Below are 12,931 nucleotides of genomic sequence, written 5' to 3' on the forward strand. Positions count from 1 at the left end.
TTGGATAGAAGTTATTCAGTAAATGTACACATGGCCTAAACAACTTGAAAATGTTTTGTTTATTTTATTATTTATGACTTTTTAAATATATGAATGGATGCTTATTATGTTGTCCAAATTTAGAAAAGACATACTAGGTGACAAAAGTTCATTTTCCATTGCCATTGAAAGTACTGTTCAAAGAATTACTGACCTCCAAAGGAAGAGCTCGGGTTTCTAGGCCGTTGTTCTTTACTCTGGCTGTAGGAGTTTGACATTTGTCTGGGTAAACGGGCTAAAATCCAGCAACCGTTTTATCAAAGAATGCTTATTTTTATGATATTGGTGAAGTCCTGCTGTGATAGCTGGTACATAGTGTTTGCATACAACCCGATGGTGCTATGGCACGTGGTGGGTAAGGACTCGGGATTGACAGTGAACAGAGCTCCCATCTGGGCTCTAATGCTTACCATCAGTGAGGACCTTTGGCAAGTGGCTTTGTTTTCTCAGCTGCAAAAAATGGCAACAATAATGCCTTCCTTTCGTGTTTTTCCATAGTATTAGATAAGATAATGTAGATAAGAGCCTCACATATAACAAATGCTCAATAATCTGTAGGTAAGGGTCGATCAGGTGGTGGTGACGAGGGTGACAAAAGTGGCAGTGAGGTGGCAGAGCTTGTGTTAAGTTCATTACCTACCATAGCAGATGAGGGCATAATACTTGGAGTAGTCACTGAAACTTGCTGTGTAATACTGGCACCTTTCTTGTCTTAGATGGCAAGTAATGCACTTCTTACTTGGAGGATAGCGTCCAATGCTAATTCTAGAAAAAAAAAGAAAAAGTTCAAATTTTGAGATTGTATTTCTCAGAATGTACTACTCCATGTAAAATGACTAATTTACATATTGACATCAAACCTACTCTATTTTTCTGGTGCCAGTGCCTTTTAAAGTGAAGGGGAATCACAGTAATTTAATGTAGCCTGAATTTCAAAACATCTTTGCCTGAATAGCCACAAGCTTTGAAGAGATGCCCTCTGCAGTTTTCCTAGGGTGGAGAAGTATCTAACACCTCGAATGGGCATGGTGTAATCACTTCCCATAGCCAATCATCTCTTATACTTTACAAAGTGTTTGGAAATGCAACCATCTCTCTTTTTACTCCTCTTCCCATCTCTCTTTTTACTCCCACCGGGAAAACATACAAAGAGAATATGGAAGTCTCACCAGAAAAGAGGTCGTTGTTCTTACATATCTGGGAGGAGAAATTAGTAATAAGCAAATTGGAAAGAAGAAACCATGGTTCTAAGGGCCTCCTGTGCCTTCCATTCCATCTGGCAGGAAATTTGGATTCGTGTAAGCTCTTCCTGGGAATGCGCCCTCCGCACATTCCTACACAAGCCAACCTATACTTACCATGTTGGGCCCTCAGCAGAGGGCCCTGTGTGGTTCTTTCCTTAGCAGAGTCCCCTGTGTGGTTCCTGAATGGGATTATTTGCTTTAATATACAGACTCCCAGACCTTTCTCCAAACCTTGAGAATCAGAATCTCTTTTGGGGTAAACTAGGTGATACTATGTCAGGATGGAGGCAGGGTCAGAGACACACTGTGGCTGACAAGGTTACCTGTGGCCACTGCAGCGTTCCTTTTGCTGCTGCCGCTGACCTTGCCCTCGGCATGGTAGAGGGTGGCCATACACATTGCTAGCACCATAGAGGGATTCTCCCCACCGGATAAGGATCCGTGATCCAAGGAGGAACAGAGGAATGCAGCAGAGTGAAAATGTCTTCCTTTCTTGGTTACAGTTAGTATTCATGGTCACAATTTGGTGTGATCTTGGAAATGTTAGGTAGGCTGTTAATAAATAGTCAGGGGTCAAAATAATACCACGTGCCTCAGAGCTGTTGTGGGAATTAGATGACATTAATATACGAAGCAGATAAAAAGATACCTGGCATATAGTAGACTACTAGCCTAGGGTAACTATTGTTTTTATTTCTGCATCCAAAAGTGGCTGTTGAGGGCACCATTCCAATCAGCTGGGAGACCACTGTGCTAACTTAAACACTAATATAGGAACAGAGATAAACTCCTTCCAATCATAATAGGCTTATGACAAAGTGAGTCATCTGAGTATTAAAGGCAATCACCCACTATGGGAATAAATATAATGCCTGGTACACAGTAGGAACTTAATAAATGTAAATGATGAATATCCTCAATTTCCTCTAAATGTAGTTGAATTAGTCAGTGTCATGTTTATATATCAGCATTAGAATTTACTGGTTTTTCTTTTTGGAAAAAAAAATGAGTTAGCGAATATTTTGAGGGTATATAATTTTATACTAATGTAGTATACAACAGTCTCTGAATGTTTCATCTTAATTCATAAATTATTTTTATTACATTTCAGACTTTAAAAAAATATTCTCTATATCCTGAGGACTCTGAAGATTTTTATACAAATATCAAAATATAAAAATGCTAGAGTGAGTTGACATACATTACCTGTAGATATTTCTTCTTCCAGGATAGCCTTCAAATTCATTGCTAGAATAAAACCTGAAAATATATTCAGAAATTATTAAATAATTATTGATAACTAAATGGTGATGGGATTGCTGGTATACTACTAATATATTAAAAATATAGTCCAATGTTCATCTAAACGACTCTATTAATAGCTAATAAATGAACTATTATTTTGTAAACTAATAAATTATTAATAGATAGTTCGTAGATTATTTATTAATTGGCACTTATGTACATAAATCACTGCTGTTTATAACTCTGAATTTTGGATACTTACTCTGACTTTCAAATCATAGGAGAGAGTGAATTATACAGAGTGCTCTTTTTATTATAGGAATATTATATTCTGATTCTTTAGTTGTGAGTCACGCAAAATAAACTAGAATATTTAAATAATTAATATCACCCATTTCCTTTTCAATGATTAACAGTTTACTGGTTTCTCTATGATATATTATTTAATTTTGTTTATGATTCTGAACACATTTTGTATGTATTTTATAGGTGACCTGACAGTATGTAAGATTGCTATAAATCAGGAAACTCATCCACACTAAGGGACATATGAAATCACCCAGATGCAAAACAAGTCACAAGAGAACATACTTTTATTTAAGTGTCCGGGTCCCTGTTCTAATCTGTCTTAATATAGCCATGGGGTGGGAAATCCAATTTAGCAGCATGATTTTTACTCCTCTGTGAGTTCATCTAAACATTACAAAAGCTCTCTCTCTCTATGTCTCTGTCTCTCTCTTTCTGTCTCTCTCAGCAGAGCGTAACAGGGTGTGAGAAGTTTGGAATAACCAAGGTTTGATTACAAATCTTTAATTCTCAGGACTGTCCAGCAGCCCCAATACTTCTCTGCCCTCACTGTCATAAAAGCCTTGCTATTCCCAAGTAAAAGGAAGAGGCAGCAGAATATAACTCACTTGTAGTATTAAATTTATCTTCTAAACCAGCATCCTTCTACGTGTCTTCACTAACATCACATGACTCCAATCAACACTTGTGCTCCTCTTTCCCACGTCATCTCAAACTACCTGGGAATCAACTACTCAGTATCTTTTCCAAACAGCCCCCGGCAGTTTTCTTATGCCTAAGGTTTCACAATTGTCTTTATCTCTAACACGAGCAACCGAGTTCACTTTTTCTCTTTCCTTTCCCTTCTCCCTCACAGCCACTAATTCACCAGTCCTCTTCAGCCTCCATGTGTCTTCGCTGTCTATCTACCTTTGCTCTTATTTATTTAGCAGTTATTTATTGAACTCTGACCCTGTGGCAGGCAGTACACCAAGGGCCAAGCATGCAAAAAGCCGGGGGCATAGTTTTTCCCTTAAGGAGTCCATATGTCATTGCCACTATCCTGGTCCAGGCCTTTATTATCTCAGGCCTAGATTATGATTATCACTGGGGTTTCCTGTATTCAGTTTTCTCCTACCTCCTAAATGTGTTATGTCTGAAATCTCCCATTGTTTTTATTTTGTCACTCTTACCTAGGCGATTTTAATGGCTGCTACACATAATGTCCAAACTCCTTTGCTGACTGTTCAAAGCATTCCATTGATTGGCAATGGGTTTCTGATAGGTTTTTTCCAGTGATCCTGGAATAATGATCCTCCTCTTTGGCCCTTAGAATTCCAGCTAATGGCAGGCAGATTATAAGAGAGTTCTGTGAATTTGGACTTTATTAGGAGTGAGGGAAGAGAACTGTACATTGTTGATTAGAGAAGTCTGATCATAAATGATTATTTTAAGGTGGTTTATTTAGACAGCATACAGGATGAACTGTTAAAGAAAGAACTGAAAGGAAGAAGTCCTGTATCAACATAAACAGTAAGAACGTTAGATTTAATGTGTTTTAAGTTTGAATCCTAATTCTGCCACTAACCAATTATGTCACCTTGCCAAGTTAATTAAATTTCCAAATATTGGTTTTTCTTATCTGTGAAACTGGAATAATTGTTTCTACTTTACAGTATGCAGTACACATTAATTGCTCAATAAATTATAGCTATTATAGGTAATCATTTAAATTTATATAACAGTGAATCACTATGAAAATTTTTTATATCCCTGGGCTGCACTCCACGGACTTTTCAAGCTTGTTCATTGTTCAAGTGCTAAAGAGTAAAATTTGTCTTGAGAACCAGTTATATTTTTTTTAATTGTACAGTTAATTACCAAGTGTCAGAAGATAAATGACCACCAAGTAGATAGTCTTTCCAAAAAGAACTCATGTTGACTAGTTAGTAAAGAACGTGCAGTCTTAATGAAATCACAGCTGTCTGAACTAAACTATAGAGTAAATAACAAAAATGCTCTTAAAAGAAGTGGTGTAGTATCATTTGTATGTCCATCAGTGCCAATTAAACCCTGAATGGTGCAACATGCTTCATGCAATACTTACAGTGAATCCTGTGTTACTCTAAATATATATATGGCCTCCCACTTGCCACTTGTAATTTGAATAGCGTTTTCCTATAAAAAGACAAACATTATGTTGTGTGAAGCTGAGCGTTATTTGAACAACCTCAAGTGAATGATCTTTGAGGAGATAAATGTTGGAAGGAACGTACCACAGTGTCTTTGATATAGTGAATATGTTTGTAGCCATCCTTGTCGCTAAATATTTTGTAGTATGAAGTGGAATCAGAGCTGAAAACTGGTGCTGAAACAAAGAACTGAAAAAAAAAAAAAATAACAGAGGTTATGTTCAAAAGACAAACCAAACTAAAACTATAGATGTTTTAAAAGCAATGTGTATAGGAACCAGAAGGCCTTGCCTCTCCTACCTTCCATCACTCACATCTGACATCCCATCCTTCCAGATAGACAGCTTTTCTAGTGATTCTAAAAGGCGCTGACACATTCCAATTACTGCTTAATTGTTACTACATACCCTTGAGTTTATAATGTTTACTTTGGTTGAATTTCCATGTTCTGAGATTTTGTGGTTTGAAACAGAGTTAAAGGAATTACACATGAATCTTGATATTTAACCAAGTCAAACTTCAATATGGGGTATTTGACCAATGTGTGACTCGAATAAAGGTTGATGGCCCTTTTCACTGTTGATTTGTCTGATGGGAAGCACCTAATACCAGTGATTTATTTAGTGAAGGCATTTTAAAGATTAAAATATCATGACATGCTAGCCACAGTTTTCAACGGTAAGGAGAAACTTCTGGACTTGAGAAAAAATGTTACCCTGGACAAGCAAGGGAGGTTACTCCTTGAGCTCAGGGAGCAGAGCAGAACTTATTACCCATCACTGACCTCTCCCCAGGGTCTCTGCTGGGAACTGCTCCATGACTTAAGGAGTCCCTGACACTCAGCTGGTGTGCCCTGGAGCAGAGCCAGCCACACCTCAACATCCTGACTGGTACAGATAACGGAAGCCCTGCCAGTGTCCTCACACTCAATTTTAGCTGGTAGTCTCTCCCGTTAAAAAATATAGGCTCGTCTTACATTTGCTGGTTTCTTCACAATACTGATCATTGGGTTTCTAAAGGACAGTAAAGTGGTGAATGAGCGACCTGAGGAAAGAGCTACTCTATATCACACAGAGTCGATAATCCCACAAATAATCCCAAACCAGCTCTCTTTAGCGGAGTGCTTCTACGTGACAGTGAACTAAGATGTTGTGCTCCTTTAGATCTGACGAAGCAACAGCAATGAAAATACTGCCAGTATGTTCTAGCTACGAACACAGATCCTGCTGACACCCAGCCTGAGACCCATTTTTTTTTCCCATGAACCGCTTTTTTATTCCACATTACTTTTTTTTTATAACATTTTTTATTAGTTTTAGGTGCACCAAACAATGTAATAGTTAGACATTTATCATTTATATCCCTCACACAGTGACAACCCCTCTCCCCCCATCCACTCCCCTCTGACACCACACACAGCCATTACATTTCCACTGTCTCTATTCATAATGCTGTACTCCGTTTCTTGTAACCATATATATATATATATATATATATATATATATATATATATATATATATATATATGTATATATGTATATGTATATGTATATGTATATGTATGTATGTATATATATATATATATATATATATATATATATATATATAAACTTGTAGTTGACATTCTTTATTGTTCAGCTTCAGCTTCAGGTGTACAGTGCAATGATGAGGCATCTACATCATCCCTGAGGTGGTCTCCCTAATGGGACAAGTGTCCATCGGATACCCTACAAAATCTTTACAACATTATTGATTACATTCCCCAAATTGACTTTCGTATCTCTGTGGCAATCTTGTGGTTACTGACTGTGCTTTCTAATCCCCTCACCTTCCCCCTTATCCCCACCACCCCTCCCATCTAGCAACCCTTAGTTTTTCCTCTGTGTCTCTGAGACTGTTTCTGATTAGTTCATTCATTTATTCTTTTCTTTAGATTCCACATATAAGTGAGATCATATGGTATTTGTCTTTCTCTGTCTGACTTATTTCACTTAACATAATGTTCTCTAGGTCCATCCATATTGTTTCAAATGGTAAGATTTCATTCTTCTTTATGGCTGCGTAATACTCCATTGTATAAATGTACCAGTTTCTTAATCCAGTCATCTACCAATGGGCATTTCGGTTGTTTCCATGTCTTGGCTATTGTGTATAGTGCTGCAATAAACATAGGCATGCATAAAGTTTTTTGAATTAAAGTTTTGAATTTCTCCAGATAGATACCTAGGAGTGGAAGTGCTGGGTTATAAGGTAGTTCCATTTTCAGATTTTTGAGATACTCCATACTGTTTTCCATAGTGGCTGCACCAATCTGCAATCCCACCAACAGTACACAAGGGTTCCCTTTTTTCCACATCCTCGCCAGCACTTGTTGTTTGTTGATTTATTGATGATAGCCATTTTGACTGGGGTGAGGTAATATCTCATTGTGGTTTTTATTTGCATTTCTCTAATGATTAGTGAGGTTGAGCACTTTTTCATATATCTGTTTGCTATCTGTATGTCCTTTTTAGAAAAATGTCTCTTCATGTCCTCTGAGCATTTTTTAATTGGGTTGTTTGTTTTTTTGGAGTTGAGGTGAGTGAGTTTTTTTATAAATTTGGATACATCATTGGCAAATATCTTCTCCCATTCAGTAAGATCCCTTTTTGTTTTATTGATGGTTTCTTTTGCTGTGAAAAACACTTTTTAGTTTGTTGTAATCCCACATGTTTATTTTTTCTCTTACTTCCTTTGCCCGTGGGGATAGATCAGTAAATCTTACTCTGGGTAATGTCTGTAAAGTTTCTTCCTATAGTTTCTAGGAATTTTATGGTTTCAGATCTTACATTTAAGTCTTTAATCCATTTTGAATTTATTCTTGTATATGGTGTAAGGAGGTGGTCCAGCCTCATTTTTTTTGCATGTGTCTGTCCAGGTTTCCCAGCACCATTCATTGAATAGACTGCTGAGACCCTCTTTTGAGCAAGACGAAAACAAGCAAAGTGCTGTCAGCCTCTTTAGTGATGGTCCCATGTGTGATCTGATACTGGATGATTTTTCATAAAATTGATGATTATGACTGCATAATTTTTAAAATGCAGTTTATTTGATGTGGTGTCTGTAGTGTTCTGAATAGTATTCCCCTAAATTCACTTCCACTCAGAACATCGGAGGGTGACTGTTGTGGACTGAATGTTTGTGTCTCCCCAAAATTCATATGTTGAAACCTTATCCCCCAAATAAGATGGTATTAGGACGTAATTAGGGTTAGATGAGGTCATAAGGGTGGAGCCCCAAGGAATGGGATTAGTAGCCTTATGAGAATCACCAGAGAGTCTATTTCCTCTGGTCGGCTCTCTGCCATATGAGGATACAAGATGTTGGCAGTCTGCAACCCAGAAGAGAGCTTTCACAGAAACCTAGCTATGCTGGCACACTGATCTCAGACTTCCAGCCTCCAGAACTGTCAGAAATAAATTTCTGTTGTTTATACGCCACTCAGTCTAAAGCACTTTATTATAGCAGCCCAAACGGACTTAGACTAGACCCTATTTGGAAGTAGGGTCTTTACAGATGTAATCAAAGTAAGAGTCAAGTGTGATCCTATCGGGTTAGTAAGGGCCCTTTATCTACTGACTGGTATCCTCATAAGAAGAGATCACACAAAGAGATACTGAGAGATGTGGAGATACAGGCCATGTGGGTATGAAAACAGGCATTGGAGAAATGCATTTGCAAGCTCAAGAAGTCCAAGGATTGGCAGGAGCCCCCAGAAACTGGAAAAGATAAGGAAGGAGTCTTTCTTGGAGCTTTCAGAGGGAACGTGGCCCTTTTAATATCTTGACTTTGGCCTTCTAGCCTCCAAAATAGTGAGAGAATGAATTTCTGTTGTCTAAAGTTGCTAAGTTTAGGGCAATTTGTTACAGCAGTCTTGGAAAACTAATACAGTGTCTTGAGTCTTTTCATTTTGGCATAGAAGTGATAAATCTTCAACAAAATGAAAAATGGAATAACTCAAACATTCCGTCCACTTGCATGACTCCCCTATTAGTTTCATTAATAAGACCAGTCTTGGTGGGATTTTATGCATTAAGATGAATGCCTCTATGTGAAACTGAGAGCCAAGAGTACCAGGAAGAGGAAACACTGATTAGCAATTTTGTGGATAGAATTTCATTAGTGAATGTCTGACAAATCATTCTTTCATTTTAGAATGACACTGCGTCCCCTTTGCCAAATGATGATATACTTACTTACTATTAACCACTTTATAATGGCTCCTTCTCATTCCTCAAGGTGAAAGATGAAAATGGGCTCTACATTGTCTTAACTGTTAAAAGGGAACTGGGGTCACAAAATATTTTAAGGTGCTGCAGTTAGTTAAGAAACACTTAAAAAGGTTTTGTTCTAGATAAAAACTTAAAATCTCATTTCATTGAAAAATTAAAAAGAATAACAAGGCAGAGTGCTGTGTTTTAAGTTATTAGAATGACAGGCACACAGGAAGAATATTTTTACTAAGCAAAGACTGTTATCTTTGCCCCTTTTATTGCACACACCAAAGACAGCTGCTTTAGAGGAACAGGTAACTTGGGTGAAGTAAAGAGAGTGTGAAATATTTCCTCACTGACTTTGCCAGAGCTAGGTCCATAATGCATTCTGAGATAAGTGCTTCTTGCAACGAATCGCATGTACCCTTGATAATCACACATAATTAGGTGGTCCTCAGTTTTGACCAGGCCTCTTCACAGGTCCCTTTATCTACATATAGTTTTTCTGATAAATTGCTCATCTCTATATGCAAAGCCATTTAAAATATTTTACTTGGAAAGTCAGATTATTTACCACCAGATAATTTCTTGCCATGGTTGGCAAATGCCCTGAGGTCCTACCTATCTAAGGCTGATGCCTGAACTGGGCCCACGTTCAGTCAAAAGCACAGACTTTCAAGGATCAAATAGAAAATTTATTTCTCTGAACCAAGGGATTTCACTAACAGCCTAAAGGAGATGTAATGTATTGCTTAATTATTTTGAAATAATTTAAATGTGGCTTTGCAGTGTAAACACTACGCTTTTTGTGTTTGTTCTCTAAAATCGAGTGATTAAATGCCAGGTCTTTAATTAAATCCTCTTTTTTGTCTGTTCTCCATAGAGCAAAATTAGATTTATTTGAAGTGAATTTGTTGTTATTTTTCTGATAGAATACCAAAGAGAAAAAGTTAGGCTATTGGCCCCAAATTAAGACACTGACTGTCACATGATAGAGGGAAGCATGCGATAGGTAAAGTTGTCCAGAAACTATTTATTAGTTTTGTGCCTGTAAGTAACAGGTGAATTACTTTTAGCAAGTCATTTAGTCTCACTTTTCTGATTCATAGGTAATCTCTGAGGGACTTTTTCAGTTTAAATCTCTTCGACAAATTCTAAAGGAAGAATTTCTCTTTAAATTTATACTAATATGACTAACCTGTATACTTTGTCTACATACCTTATAAATATTACCTGAACAAATGTCTGAAAGACCGATTTCTGGGTAAATTTATTAAGCCACTGGTTTAATTTTAGTCAAAGGGAGCTATACAGCATACTATGAAATAGGAGTTATGACTATATAAAGCTGTGGCCTGACTTTTTCAAAAGACGTGTCAGAACTTATAAAATCTAATGAATGACCTCTTCAAAGCAGCTGCTTTGGGAAAGTATGAACTTACTCTTGAAAGCTATCATTGCAAAACATTTTTGACAATTTTTCTTGTATTTAGAAAGATTATGGACTATTGGACAACTTTTAAGAGATTGAGATTAATACATAAGAAAAATAATGTTTCCCAAAAGAATTCTAAAGCTACAGATATTAAAATCATCTAGCACAAAATCATGTGTTGCAGATAAATAATTCATTTATTCACTAGATTTCTTTTGGCATGACTTTTGATTTAATGTAGGGACTTCATTCTCCCTCAAAGGACAAATATGTTTCTCCACTGAGGGTATTTAAAAAGCAGTTTCTACAGATTTTGAAGGCAATTAATTCACTAATTTATTCATTTACCCATTCATTCAGCTAATGTTTGCTAAGATTGCTACACAGAGTAAAAACTGATAAAATGAAATTGTTGACTTCAAGATGCTTATAAATAGGAGATTTCAAAAGATGCCCATTCTAAAATGTCTCAAAGTGTTTTGAACACTGGTAGCATTTTCAGAATAAATGTATATAGATTCCTAAGATCATGTCTTTGAGAAGGTGATTGTCACCCCAATAAATTTAATAAAATAAAATTTAAAAAAAAAAGAAGGTGATTGGTATCATTGTTCATCTATTTGTAAAATCACATCATACATGTTACTTTATGGTATACCTAGTTATATTATCATCATGGAGAGCACAACTCAAGGACGTTTTAAGTATTCTTTCTTCCCCTCGTTCTTTACTGGAAATCTTTATAATAGGTGGAAATTCGTAGATTAACTTTCCCCTTTCTTCAAATTTTCAAATGCTGATATAGGAATTACCTTTTTGGAAGATGAGCTTCTGATTGACCAAGAATAAAAAAAACGTAGAAAATCCTGTTCTTTGACTGAACACTCCTAATTTTTTCTGTTATTTAGTACAGTAGCAAAGAAGAAATTCAAATAGGACTTCCACGTTATTTTTTTCTGAATTACTCACTTATGCCTTGCTAATTTAGAACATATTTTACATTTACTGTATGTAATTAACAAAGTAACAGCTATTCTCTAGTAAATGAGTACAACTGAAGGCAGAGTAAATATATGGAAGATAAAATCACTGGATCCAGAAAAGTGTACCACAGAGTTTTTAATATCTGAAGATTTTTACTTCATAATTTACGTTCTCCCTACCAATCTTAACTCTGAAGTTTTACAAGACTTATCATCTTAGAATTGACTTCTGAATTCTTTACTGTCCTTGTATCATGCGTTAATGTGTTAAACCAAGTCCTAAGCATTTGCTCTTTTATTACATGTGTCCAAATTTCAGAGAAAGAGCCTTCCTTCCCCCCCTCGCATGCTGTTGAATTCAACCATATGTTTATATTAACTGGCAATAAGCATACACCACTTATTCTCTGTCTTATTTTGTATTTTTCATATATGATTTAAGATGCAATTGATATTTTCCTAAAATGTAATTTTTGCACAAAAAAATCCTCATAAATCACTGAATAAACCTATCCAAAAATATCCAGGTATAAGTGATCACAAACCATAACAAAACACACATTTACCTGTTTGATACCACTTTACTTAAAAACTAGAATGAATAAATGTGTATATTTCAGTGAACAATAAAATTTAAGGTAGATTATCTCTAAATTGCCAAGGATACCCAATGTATTTATTTTTCCTGGATTCAAATGGCAAATGATTATTAAGATTATTTTAAGCAGATCAGGGATTGTGTTCCCTTAAAAAATAAACTGTATTGTATTTGTTTAAGAAGTAATATTAATTATGAATATCAGCAAGTCAGTTGAAAAAGTTGATTGAGACATGAGGAATAACTTGTTTTTAATAGAATTCTAAGTATAGAAACATTAAAATTGTCTAGCGAAAAATTGCTGCAGGGACCACTACCTTTGAGTCTTTTACCTGGATGTTTTTTCTATTAAAACAAGTAGTGCCAATTTGAATACATTTCAAACAGTTTTTTGATAGCTGAGAATCTGTCAAGGTTTCATTAAAATATAAAGAAAAGATAGCAAAATCATACTCCACCAGCCCATCCAGTTCTGCTTTCTTCTATATGTTCCTGGGCCTAGGAAAAAAATTACATATATATGTATATATCATGTCAAGCATAGTATTAGGAGGACAGTTTTTCTTAGATATAATCTGGACATTTGAACCAGTTATGCTGCCTCATCAGAGTGTACTATTGTTAGTCAACTAACTTCACACCTGAGTTTAAGATGAC

At 36.0% G+C, this 12,931-nt stretch overlaps 1 protein-coding gene across 1 annotated transcript in view; it reads right to left on the bottom strand.

Annotated features, from left to right (window-relative positions):
- Positions 1 to 12,931, bottom strand: part of FAP (fibroblast activation protein alpha) — a 70,800-nt gene that overhangs the window by 26,150 nt on the left and 31,719 nt on the right. Inside the window, exons 12-16 of the mRNA XM_019727297.3 lie at positions 12,728 to 12,772; positions 5,090 to 5,194; positions 4,921 to 4,991; positions 2,490 to 2,543; positions 680 to 804 (exon numbers count right to left, since the gene is read on the bottom strand). Of these exons, the coding sequence (XP_019582856.1) occupies positions 680 to 804; positions 2,490 to 2,543; positions 4,921 to 4,991; positions 5,090 to 5,194; positions 12,728 to 12,772 (400 nt within the window). The remainder of the gene's footprint in view (positions 1 to 679; positions 805 to 2,489; positions 2,544 to 4,920; positions 4,992 to 5,089; positions 5,195 to 12,727; positions 12,773 to 12,931) is intronic.

Source organism: Rhinolophus sinicus, chromosome 17 (assembly GCF_057876585.1).
Source record: "Rhinolophus sinicus isolate RSI-liver-muscle chromosome 17, RSI-T2T, whole genome shotgun sequence".
Classification (NCBI taxonomy): domain Eukaryota; kingdom Metazoa; phylum Chordata; class Mammalia; order Chiroptera; family Rhinolophidae; genus Rhinolophus; species Rhinolophus sinicus.